This window comes from Helianthus annuus, chromosome 9 (assembly GCF_002127325.2).
Source record: "Helianthus annuus cultivar XRQ/B chromosome 9, HanXRQr2.0-SUNRISE, whole genome shotgun sequence".
Lineage (NCBI taxonomy): Eukaryota > Viridiplantae > Streptophyta > Magnoliopsida > Asterales > Asteraceae > Helianthus > Helianthus annuus.
This window is the reverse complement of record NC_035441.2, coordinates 158,394,181-158,406,327: the sequence shown is the minus strand read 5'-3', so window position 1 is coordinate 158,406,327 and position 12,147 is coordinate 158,394,181. Positions and strand designations below refer to the sequence as shown.

The 12,147-nt window shown below is 36.1% G+C and overlaps 2 protein-coding genes across 2 annotated transcripts; one reads left to right on the top strand and one right to left on the bottom strand.

Moving 5' to 3' along the window:
• The first annotated feature begins 1,848 nt into the window (after window positions 1-1,848).
• On the top strand, window positions 1,849-6,763 carry LOC110879204 (granule-bound starch synthase 2, chloroplastic/amyloplastic). The gene is made up of 8 exons (XM_022127621.2): window positions 1,849-2,291; window positions 3,521-3,869; window positions 3,943-4,007; window positions 4,132-4,209; window positions 4,285-4,395; window positions 4,497-4,541; window positions 5,252-5,425; window positions 5,546-6,763. The coding sequence occupies exons 1-8, from the start codon at window positions 1,998-2,000 to the stop codon at window positions 6,500-6,502; spliced, it is 2,073 nt and encodes a 690-aa protein (XP_021983313.1). The 5' UTR covers window positions 1,849-1,997; the 3' UTR covers window positions 6,503-6,763.
• A 42-nt stretch (window positions 6,764-6,805) lies between these two features.
• On the bottom strand, window positions 6,806-9,480 carry LOC110879205. Its single transcript, XM_022127623.1, has 9 exons — window positions 9,295-9,480; window positions 8,609-8,738; window positions 8,264-8,315; window positions 8,095-8,170; window positions 7,886-7,968; window positions 7,603-7,699; window positions 7,468-7,513; window positions 7,305-7,387; window positions 6,806-7,221 (listed from the first exon to the last, which is right to left on the bottom strand). Exons 1-9 carry the CDS (start codon window positions 9,341-9,343, stop codon window positions 6,965-6,967), a joined length of 873 nt encoding a protein of 290 aa, XP_021983315.1. The 5' UTR covers window positions 9,344-9,480; the 3' UTR covers window positions 6,806-6,964.
• Between the last annotated feature and the right edge of the window lie 2,667 nt (window positions 9,481-12,147).

The following is a 12,147-nucleotide window of genomic DNA, read 5'->3' as shown; positions in this document are numbered from 1 at the left end:
CTGCACCTCTGCTCCGGAATCAGCAACGTTACAAATGAAATGACCAAGACACATATATATAGGATTGCCACTTCGCATGAAACAGACATGTCCAGTTCGTACGAACTGGCCAGTTCGCATGCATGCCACATAAATATGTCACATAATAAAAAAAACTAAGTAGATTAACTTCAGTTAGTTAGTATGAGATCGTTAAAGAAAAACGCATTCAAACTTAGGATTTTCTTTAAACATTTCCCTAGATTGGATTAGTTCCGAACAAAACATATACTCTATGTTGCTCACCAAATTCTCGAAGTAGACACTTGATTTTACACATGTTTCAGGTAACAATGTTTGAGCTATTTCCAAGACTTGCATCACATAGGAGCTTTATACTTAGACCAATATTAATAAAGTGGGTTACTGCATTTTATTTTTATTAAGTCTCTAGCTAATATGTATTCAAGTAGGTTACTTTGACCGAAGTTAATTCATTTGTGATGCTTGAAACAATTTTTTGATATATGTTAATAGTATTTCTCGTATTGGGTTTTCTATAAATGTTTGCTAGAATGTATTTAACATTCTTCTCGCTTTAATCCTTAATCTGTTTAAGACTGAGTTTCGAACAATTGGAATCTTAACAGGTAATTGTAAAATAACATAAGATCATAAAGTGATATACATAACACCGATGAGTAAACCCACACCAAACGAATATCCAATGGGTATATAACTAGATACATGGCACAACTTAATAACCATATATGGGTACCAAAAGTGTTAACTCCCAGTCTCCCAATGTTGAATAATTAGCGGTGAACAAAAAACCTTTTAACCGAACCGAAATGGAAATAACCGGCAAAATCAAACCAAAATAACCGACCCAAACTAATAATTGGCGGCTCAGTTTTGTTTTTCTAAACCAAAATTATGTTTGATTTCGACCTCATTCCAAAATTAAATTGTACTTGAACCACAACAAAACCCCAATCTAACAACACCGAAACCAACCCAATCCACACCAAAACCTAACCGAACATGGGAACCAAACCACAATGAACTTGTTTGTTATTATATCTACGTCCCAAATTCATTATTCTGCGTCGAAAGTGTTAGTCTCAAATTCATTAATAAGTGGGTTAACAAATACTTAAGCCAAAACATCCGGGCCCAAATACATTATTTCATGCCAATTTCTTTCATGCCTAAAACATCTCAAGCACAAATGTAAAACTAAGAAAACTAATGTCAATGATCTCTAGAACAAGTGGTGAAAGACTTGCATTTCTTTTGAGAGATGCAAGTTCAACTCTCACTTGGTGCAGAGTGAGGCGTTGGTGGGCAATGATAGAGACCCAGGGAAACTTGGCTTCGATCCTTGAGCCAAATGGGTTTTTTTACCGGTAATTTCACCGTCGTGCCTACGGGCGGGTGAGTTATCGGATTTCCCCGGAATTGGTGGTGGACCCGGGTTACTCTCGGAGTACTCCGTTTGGTTCCGTAGGTACCCCGAGAGTACTCGAGATTGATTCTCTCGGCCGTTCAAAAAAAAAAAAAAAAAAAGAAAACTAATACATAATCAAACCCAACCCATACATAAAACCGAAAATCAAAACCAAACACTTTCCAAAAACCAAATTTCGGTTTTGGTTTTGGTTCAGTTTAAGCTCAAAATTGAGCCTTACCCACCTACCTACCTAGTATTATATTAATAAATAATTATTTTTTTTCAAAAAATCCATCAAAAAAGTTTTGGTGTAAATTTAAGCTCAAATAATTCCAAATTTGATTCATTCCTTGCAAACGTGGTCCGCCGGCCAGTTTCATTCCACGCGTCAGTGTAGGTCCGACCTTCTTCCACCACCCATTCATCAACTTGGACCTTCTCATTTTAAACTCGTGCTTCATTTACCGGACCCACTTTATCGAACACCAGAGACACCCTTCTTAAATTTCAACCGCTTCGCTTCTTTCACCTCAAACTTCTTTGACGCATTTCGTCGAACACCTTAATGGCGTCCATGAGTTCGACGTTGTTTGTGATCGATCACAATGCAATTGAAAGAAGTGCTAATTTGAACAATCGTGGTCGGTACTGGGTACCCTTGTTCGCGCGTAAGTCGCCCAGAAAGTTGGTTACCGATTTGACATTTGTATGTGATACTGAGTGTGGTGGTAGAGTACGGAGGATTAATGCAACCGGAAAAGTTAGCTCCGGTGTTGATGGTGGTCGGGATATAAACGATGGGCTTCAAGTTACGACTGGAAAAAGTGTGAAGAAAGCTGTGACGCAATCAGATCTACAGGTATTTTAGTTAACTTTTAAGTAGTTGCTTATAACAGATTTTGAGTGTGTGTAACATGTTTATTAAACCGCAAACCGTTTGGATGTTTGTGTTGGCGGGACTGGCTAAACTGGCCAAAACGGTTTGGTTTAACGGTTTGAAATGGTTGTTTTGTGTTTCAGAATTGTTAGTTTATATTAATATTAATTTTTTTAAAAATAAGAAAAGGTTAAATTATAAATATTATACATTTACATAATTACAAATTCCAAAAATAAGAAGTTATGGTTATTTTCCATTATTTCCCGTTTCAAACCGTACGTCTACCTGCCTTTAGTCTGTAATCGTCTCTATTTTAAGAAAAATAATTGAAAAAAAAACCCGTATGTCGGACCATTAGACAAAACATTATTTTTTTTAAATTGTAATCCGTGAAACAAACAATATGTAATCTCAAATTGTATGAAACATCCGATGTGCTTTAGTTTGAATAGTTAGAAAGCTAGCCTGTGCTACGGCTCCTAATACACTAGTTCCACCCCTGATAGTTGGGTCAGTCTATGAACACCTCTAGTATACAATGATAAAGAACTTGGTTTGATACAAAAAGTCAAATTACTCTATATAACACTGACTTTTTTTTTCTTTTTTAGTTTTTGTCTTATAGTAATATATTTTTCTTACTATTTTCATTCATGGTTTACATTTGCACTCATTATATGTTTATTTTTTCTCCTGCAAGTTTTACCTTTTTTTGTCTTTAAATTAAAGTTTTCTGGGTATGAATTTGAGTTTTTTTTAAGTTTTACGTCAGGTCACCGAACAGGTTTGCATTTGTCTTTGTCTACGTTTTACGTCTCGTACCGGAATAAATTCGCGTTTTTATTTTACAATTTTTCTCGGTTTTGGTCGTCGTTTGCTTACTACTTAGCATGGTTATGCGCCACAAGCGCCGCAACGCGGGGCTTAAACGCTAATTAAATACTTTTTCAGTAATGTATAGTGTTTTTTTAAAACGGAAACACACGCTCTCCCTAATTCTACACTACCTAAATATCTACCACGAGGTCTGAACCTTCACCACTTGATTAAGGACTCTAAGGGGAATTTACCAATATCATTATGCCAAAGGTCTCTTGGTAGTAAAAGTTAGAATCATATAATCACTATATTGACCACGAAAAGTCATGAAATAATAATTTTTGACCAAAAAGGTCAAACTTCAGCTACTAACTTACTTGTCTATATAGGCGACAGTTGAAACAAGGAAAACCTTTCTGAGTGAACACTACTACACTCCTAGCCATCTATCTAATATCCCTATTGATCCAGTTGAAGATGAAAGCCAAAGCCGACTATCCGTGGTTAACGGTGAACATAAAAACAAGACCAACGTCGAATCAACACCTGATAACCCTTTGAACAAAGATGAATACAATTTAACAAATGAGATGTTAGAAGATACAGGTGAATCTATACTAGACGAATCAGATGTTCCTTCAAGTGATGATGGGGATGTTGAACCCCCTCCTTTAGCAGGCCCAAATGTAATGAATGTCATATTGGTTGCAGCTGAATGTGCCCCCTGGTCTAAAACAGGTAACTTTGTATCCACAGGTACTAAATTTAATCTAGTTACATTACATGTATTTAAACAATCATGTATCTATAGGTGGTCTTGGAGACGTTGCTGGCGCGTTACCAAAGGCCTTGGCTCAGCGCGGGCACAGAGTAATGGTAACTTTTTATACTTTTAACCAGTTAATACTCACTAAAGGAGTGTAAACGAGCGGAACCACTCATGAGTTGTTCGAGATCAGCTTGCTAACAACTTGATGTTTTTTTTTTTCTAAATATTTAGGTAGTTGTACCGCTGTATGGTGATTATAGTGAACTTCAAGATACAGGAGTTAGGAGGCGTTATAAAGTTGGTTGGGAGGTATGCAATCGCAAACTCATCTTTACACGTTACTTGAATCTTGAATTGAGTTGACCGTTTTTATTTTGTTTTCAGGATGTGGATGTGCAGTACCTTCAAACATATATTGATGGTGTAGATTTCGTTTTTATCAGATGTCACATGTTTAACAACTTGGGAAATAATATATACGGAGGGAATCGCGAGGTTAGGTTCTACTCGTGTCGTGTCACATAAATTAATGAGTCTCTGTAGTAGTAGTAGTAGTGTTCTACTATTTATAGATGATATGGTTCTCATTATTGTAGGATATTCTACGACGCATGGTTTTATTCTGCAAAGCAGCCGTTGAGGTACAACTTAAAAACTTAATCGTCATTATTGGCTTATATAATAATTTAGGCAAAAGATCAAATACAGATAATCTTAACATACTAAACATACAAATTGAAGGAAAACCCAAAAAGACAAGGTGGCATTTTTGTAATTACCACCAACTATCAAAGTTACAACCAAAAATACCTAAAAAAACACAATTTTTTTTTTAACATTTTTTATTAAAAAATCGCTACATTTCGTTAGCAAAAAAAAAAAAAAAAAAAAAAAAAAAAAATTTGATTTTTTAATAAAAAATGTTAAAAAAATAAAATAAAATAATTTGTGTGTTTTTTTTTATTTTTTAAGATTTTTTTAGGTTTTTTGGGGGGTTTAGTTTTTAGCATTTTAGCTTGGGTGGGGGGGGGGGGGGGGTTAGGTTTTTTTAGGTTTTTGGGGGGTGGGGGTTAGGTTTTTTTAGGTTTTGGGGGGGGGGGGGGTTAGGTTTTTTTAGGTTTTTGGGGGGTGGGGGGTTTAGGTTTTTTTTGGGGGTGGGGGAGTGGTTAGGTTTTTTTAGGTATATTTGTAGAGTAACTTTGATAGTTATTGATATTACAAAAATGCCACCTTGTCTTTTTGAGTTTTCCTTCAATTTGTATATTTAGTATGTTAAGATTATTTGTACAAGAACTTTACCCTAATAATTTATACATAAACTCTTGACAAACTAACGACCCGTTGCCTACAGGTTCCTTGGTACGTGCCATGTGGGGGCGTATGCTATGGAGACGGAAATTTGGTTTTCATTGCAAACGATTGGCACACCGCGTTGTTGCCTGTTTATCTAAAGGCATATTATCGTGACAACGGCTTGATGCAATACACAAGATCCGTGCTTGTGATCCATAACATAGCTCACCAGGTTGGTTAACTTTATGATGTTTATTCATAAACGAGTTGAAATTGTTTTTAATTTTTTAAACATGTAATACAAGACACGACCCCGCTAGACGAATTCGTTGATACATGTTTTAACTTTCAGGGGCGTGGTCCGGTTGATGATTTCAGTCACGTGGATCTACCACCACACTACTTGGATCTTTTCAGATTGTATGATCCTGTAGGAGGTGAGCACTTCAACATCTTCGCTGCGGGTCTCAAAACAGCCGATCGTGTAGTAACAGTGAGTCACGGATACGCGTGGGAACTAAAGACCAGCGAGGGCGGTTGGGGTCTACACAACATAATTAACGAAAACGATTGGAAACTAAGAGGTATTGTCAACGGAATCGACACAAAAGATTGGAACCCTGAAGTTGACCTTCACCTGACGTCAGACGGTTACACGAATTACTCTTTAAGCACACTTGATACCGGCAAGCCACAATGCAAGGCTGCCTTGCAAAAAGAGCTTGGTTTACCGGTTCGTGATGATGTTCCGCTAATTGGATTCATTGGACGACTGGATGTTCAAAAGGGCGTTGACTTGATAGCTGAATCTGTTCCGTGGATAGTTGACCAGGACGTACAACTGGTCATGTTAGGTACAGGCAGGCCAGACCTTGAACAAATGCTTAGGGAAATGGAGAACCGTTATCCAGAAAAGATTCGAGGATGGGTTGGGTTCTCGGTCAAAATGGCTCACCGGATCACCGCTGGTGTGGATATATTGCTAATGCCATCGAGATTCGAGCCATGTGGGCTTAATCAGCTATATGCCATGAGCTATGGAACCATACCTGTTGTGCATGCTGTGGGTGGGTTAAGAGACACGGTGCAGGCGTTTGACCCTTATAACGAGTCAGGGGTAGGATGGACATTTAACCGAGCTGAGGCTGGTCAGCTGATCCATGCACTCGGAAATTGTTTGTTGACTTATAGGGAGTATAAGCAGAGCTGGAAAGGGATTCAGCAACGCGGGATGACACAGGATCTCAGTTGGAACAATGCTGCTCAAAACTACGAGGAAGTTTTTGTTGCCGCTAAGTTCCAATGGTAAATTTGGTTCAAATCGACAAATGTATGTAGAAATGTCAGAGGTATAATCAAGAAGAAACCAACAGATTCATGAAACATATCTTGATGATATATATCATTCAATAGGGAACTAATTTTAGTTAGAGAACTACAAGAAGCGCATAGACGCCTATACCTATTGCTTTAAGTGTATACATAAGACGGTTATTGGTCACCACTACGAACAAGTGTTTATGTGAATCTCTACTTAAAATTGGTTAGGTGTTGAACACTCCCTTGTATACATATAAATACATGCATACACACGTACGCGCGCACACACATATAATGACTACTACAAAAGAACATTGTTTTATTTTGTATATAGATCACATAATACACCATATAATACTCAACAATGATGAATGTAATGCGGAACCCAAGAAGTTGATGAAAAATGGGTGATTATGCTTTTTAAAACCAACTCACATGAACACAAAATTTCCTATGTAAATGACACTCTACTTTCATGATCAAACTGCAAACAAGAATGATTTGAGAAAAGTTGTGCAAAACCCTTTGAAAGACCGCCCTCAACCGCACAAGGGGACTTGGAGCAACCAAACGCGTTGTTATGTTTCCCATGCTCCATCGTGTGCCTTCTCTTGGAGACAATAACGGTGTCGGAGTCGACATATGCATCCATAGATTCTAGTTCTTGGCCATCCAACTTTCTCTTTGCCCCGGGGTACACTTTTAATCCTGCAAGTACAAAGACTGTTGATCAGGGATGTTTCTATATTATTATTGTTATCATTTATTTTTTGTTAATAATGATGATCTACCAGATAGAGCCTCGTAAATCGGTTGAGCTTCTGAATCACCGCATTTGCAACCTAATTTATGAGTATCTTCAGATCCACTCATCCTGCACCACATCACCTCTAACTAAATGTATACAAAAAGGTTTTAAACGATAAATGTATACTAAATGTGTACGTTGTGTACCTGTACATGTGCTCGACAAACTCATCAATCAGAACAGGCCATGCCCCTAACACAACCATATATAAACATTAGATAATATAAAAAAAACAATCCCAGTAAATAAACACAAAAGGTAGTAAGTATTTATGTTATTACCTTCGGGATCATATCCTTCAAGATTTTCATGTACACAGCGACTAAATGCCAACACTTGACTCCATGTATCCTCAGAGATATTGTGACGCTGATTATTCTATACGTCAAGTTCCAAGTATTAGTTTGGTATAATTAATTAACTATAAAAAAATCCCAAACGTTGCTTGTATAATTTGCAGAATTAGTGAATCAAGACAACACAAAGGGGACATAGGCTGAATGGATTTAAAAAAAAAAAAAACAATTAGAGGCAATATTGCTCTCTTTACAGAGTAAAAGTTACCTCAACGAAGCTGCACCACTGATTAAGTAATCTGAATCTTCCAGACAATACTAATTTCCAAGCAATAATTGCCCTACTTACAGCTGAAAATAATATATACAGAAAAAGAAGATTAAGGTTAGAAGTCTGTAAGATGATCTTAGTACAGGGGACCGAGGGAGGTAAGTAGATAGAAAACATCATTAACTCTCGTTTAATATTCCACTTACTGATGCTTCTTTGACCGTTTTCACGACAAATGAAGAATACAAAACTATAGAATCTTGAGAACTCTTGAGAGTCTACCTGCAGATAGAAAGGAAGATGGTGCATTGGTGCTTTGATAATATATAATACGCATAACAGCGGAAATGAAAGAAAGAAGTTATCGCATCTCACCATCAAATTAAGCCTCGACATAAGGACAAAAAGCTCTTCAAAAATTGACATCCTGCCATGGGTGATAACACAGTGTCCATCAATATGATCAACGAATTTTACATAACTCCACATTCTGAAAGATGTAATAATAATAGCTATAGCTTTGGGAGAGTCGGCCTTATGTAACAACTTAAATCTCTACTAACTTTTCACAATTTCACTATTATGATGAGGAAATCACTTCTGATTGACGAGAACACTAAGTAATTACACTAAAATACAAGCAATAATCGTTTCTGCATCTGCATGAAGCCCAAAATCGAATAATAAGTTTCAGTAAGATGAAACTTTCATAGCAGATACCTTTTATATACCCTCGACTCAACCAATTCTAGTAGATGGGACAACGCTTCTCTGGCCAATTTAACTTTCATCGACTCATTGGCATGCCTGTAGCCATCCCCTTCAGAAGCATACACCTCCAACGTGATTTCTACAAGAGAATTTAAAAAATAAAAACAATGCAACTTTGGTTCACAAACACGAATATTCAAGTATTATGATCACGACTGTTATACTTTTATCTATAAACATATCCACACATGTAGAAAAATCCAGATATACAAATATACACGCGTACATATTATATTTGAAACGCCTAGCGCTTCACACAGCCTCCTACTTGAACTACTTTCTCTTCTTATTCTTTATATTCCATATTAACATAATAGTTATAAGATATTACAATATATAAGTATTAACAGCAAGTTGCAAACCCTAACTTACTCTACAACAATTTCATCAGTAAGCTTTTGTATAAATCAAATACATGAACCATAAACCCTAACTTACTCTACAACATGCCTCCACTAGGAAACCAAAAACAAAATATTCATAATTTCATATCTACAGGGATCTACAACTCAATTTTCTAGCACAAACTTGAATGAAAACGCAAGTTCTGGATTATCTTATATGTAATAAACAGAAAATAAATGAAATTAACAAGTTATGAACATAAAAGGAGAATTAGGGATTTAGATATATACCGCAATAGCGGCTGTAAATCTGGAAGATATCAAACGATGGAGAATCCATGAAGATAATAATAAGAAAGTGTGTAAAACGAAACCCTAGAAGAGCATCAGGTGTTCATGGATGATTCCTCCACACACACAGTGTCTGTCACTCTCTCCCCAAAACCATTTCTTTTGTTCATGAATTATTATCTTACTTTTGAAATTTGTATTATGGATTGATTTTGATTATTTTGAAAACAACATGCTTACCAAGTAATTTATTTTAGCATTAATTAAATGTCTTAATTTTTGAAGTTTATAATATTTATATCATTTCTTTAAAACTTGGATTTGAATTAGAGTTGGACAATATGTGATAGTAATATTATTGTAATATCATTTGACATAAAGCTAAACAATAAACACGTTTATCTTATAAACATGTTGATATATGTGTTAGTGACTAAAAACGTTTTAAATGAGTTCAATCAGGTTAACTTCATTATGAGACATATAACGTGTTTTTAAATTATCGTGTTAAATAGGCTAATAGGTCAACACAACATGTTTAAATCAGGTTTTGTCCAAATCTGTATTTTTATAGTTTTATAAAATATTCATTATAGATTGTAGTATTGTAACTTTGTTTTGTTGTGTTAATAGTGTTATAATATCTCTTAACCGTGTTTAGGGATTTGTGTGAATATTCGTATTAAATTTGTTGTGTTATTTTGATTGCACAATTTTAGTTGTGTTAAACATGTCATTTGTGCAATGAACCAATTACATTTAGTTAGTTGTGTTAAACATGTCATTCGTGTCCAGGGCCGTCTTCGAGAACAATAAAAAAATTTGGGCCTTGAGCGAAACAAAAAAATTGAGCCCACTTATTATAATATAAACTCATCAGTTATATATTAAGAAACCATAATACGACGATAATTGTTACAAAATAAACAAAACAAAACAAACCAAAAGTGGTGTAGTTTGATAAAATATGTTTATACACCCATGTATATATAAATATGTAATTCAAATTAGTGATGTTTTTAGGCATAACATGTTGCGTAATCTCAGTTTATAAAATGTTAATATTGTTTTTAGAAAATGAATCGTTACAAAATCATTAACTAAAAATAAAAGTTAATCATGGGGTTTGAACTCATGACCATAAGACTATAACCCGAAACATTAACCAAAACTAGATCAAACTAGTAATTAATTAAGTGGATTGATAAATAAAAACGCAGAACACTAATAGTTGAAAATTCTTTAAATAAGAATGCACCGAATGGGATTAGAACTCATGCCCTTGGTTTTCAAATTTGAGTGTGTTAAACATTGAACTAGTTTCATTTTTTTGTTATTGAATTCATTTATTAAACATTTAACATAACGGTGCTCACTTAAAAATCTAGGCCTTGAAATTTTGTCGGACCCTATAAACCCTTTGGGCCTTGGTGTCTGCCCAGGCTGCTCAGCATTAAAACCAGGTGTCACAGCCCCCGATCCCTAGTTCCCGGGAACGGGCGGCCGTGAACCAGTTTCGGTGGTATCACGTTTATTTATTCAATTTGGCAGCGGAAATTTTCATCAGGACCGTAGTTAGGAAATGTTAAATCAGAGTAAACCACCTCGTTTAATAATATTAAACATATGGGTAAAAACCCAGGTTTTCAATACACACGTTTCATAGGAATAAATCTTATTTATTTATTAAAAACATCTCTTTTATTCTTAGGTAACTTTATTGCCACTTTTCCAAGCCTTCAGTGCTGTCCAGCTGGCTTCTATTTGGCTTTCACATATTGTTACCTGAAACGCGTTTTAAAAACATTTTGTCAGTGGAAATACTGGTGAGTGAATCCCATTTTAATCAAGTTTAAGTAAAAACCAATTTGCAGTATTGAGGGCACATCCGCAATTACATTTGTATCCAAGACATCACAATTAACATCAGTGGTACGGTCATACTCAACTTATGGGATGTTACCACGCCAGTAACCAATTTTGTATACAAAATCCCAACATACCCACTATAATTGTATTCTTTACAAATACTCAATAACTGCTTTGTATATATTTAATTTAGTGAGGTTTTGTAAAAACAGTAAACAAAAAGGTTTACAAAAGGTGAATCAACTCACATTGCTGTCTTAGGTTATTCTTTAGGGTTTCCTGGTGAATATCTATAAATTACACAAATGCACGTGTGTTAGTATAATAACCCATTTTAACATTAGTAATACCCTCCCCGAGACGGCATTCCAACGACTACGTCGGTCAGAACCACGACAGCCGTTACGGAACCCTAGATCAATCGGGCAGCGTATCTAATACGTCTCCAGGGGTTACAATACTTACATCGTAGCAGAACCTCGCTATTTTAAGGGGTATAATGCCCGGGTATAATAACGCCACTACAGAAAATTTGAGAAAGAAAGAAAGAAATGAGCGAGACGGACTGAAGGCTGATGGCCTCTATTTATAGGGCTGTAATCGCGTCTTCACGCGGCCCGCGTTAAGTAAGGCTAGGTCTTACGCGGCCCGCGTCAATGTGGGTCAACGGCGTAGCTTGGTCCGGTCACCACTAGGCTTGACACGATGTTGACACGTGTCAGCTCCGGGTCGTGCCACAATTTAGGACACTCGCGGCCCGCATGAACTTAGGCTATCTTATACGCGGCCCGCATGAACTTATGATTTCAGCGGAGTATGGTTGCATTCTAATGCGGCCCACGTTAAGTTGAGGTGAGGTCTATGCGGCCCGCCTCAACTTAATAATTATTGTTTTTAATTAATTTTATATGTTATATTGTATATTGGGCTCGGTTTTCACATACGGGGTGCATATAAAGACATGTTGAGACATTTAAAGATATA

What these genes read in the sequence shown, in the direction of transcription:
- LOC110879204 (XM_022127621.2), top strand. Translation starts at nt 1,998, where the DNA reads ATGGCGTCCATGAGTTCGACGTTGTTTGTGATCGATCACAATGCAATT. An exon ending in AGCGCGGGCACAGAGTAATG is followed by an intron (nt 4,008 to 4,131) that starts GTAACTTTTTAT and finishes CTAAATATTTAG; the next exon opens with GTAGTTGTACCGCTGTATGG. An exon ending in GTTATAAAGTTGGTTGGGAG is followed by an intron (nt 4,210 to 4,284) that starts GTATGCAATCGC and finishes TTTTGTTTTCAG; the next exon opens with GATGTGGATGTGCAGTACCT.
- LOC110879205 (XM_022127623.1), bottom strand. Translation starts at nt 9,343, where the DNA reads ATGGATTCTCCATCGTTTGATATCTTCCAGATTTACAGCCGCTATTGC. An exon ending in GATTTACAGCCGCTATTGCG is followed by an intron (nt 8,739 to 9,294) that starts GTATATATCTAA and finishes ATTCTCTTGTAG; the next exon opens with AAATCACGTTGGAGGTGTAT. An exon ending in TGTCGAGGCTTAATTTGATG is followed by an intron (nt 8,171 to 8,263) that starts GTGAGATGCGAT and finishes TTCTATCTGCAG; the next exon opens with GTAGACTCTCAAGAGTTCTC.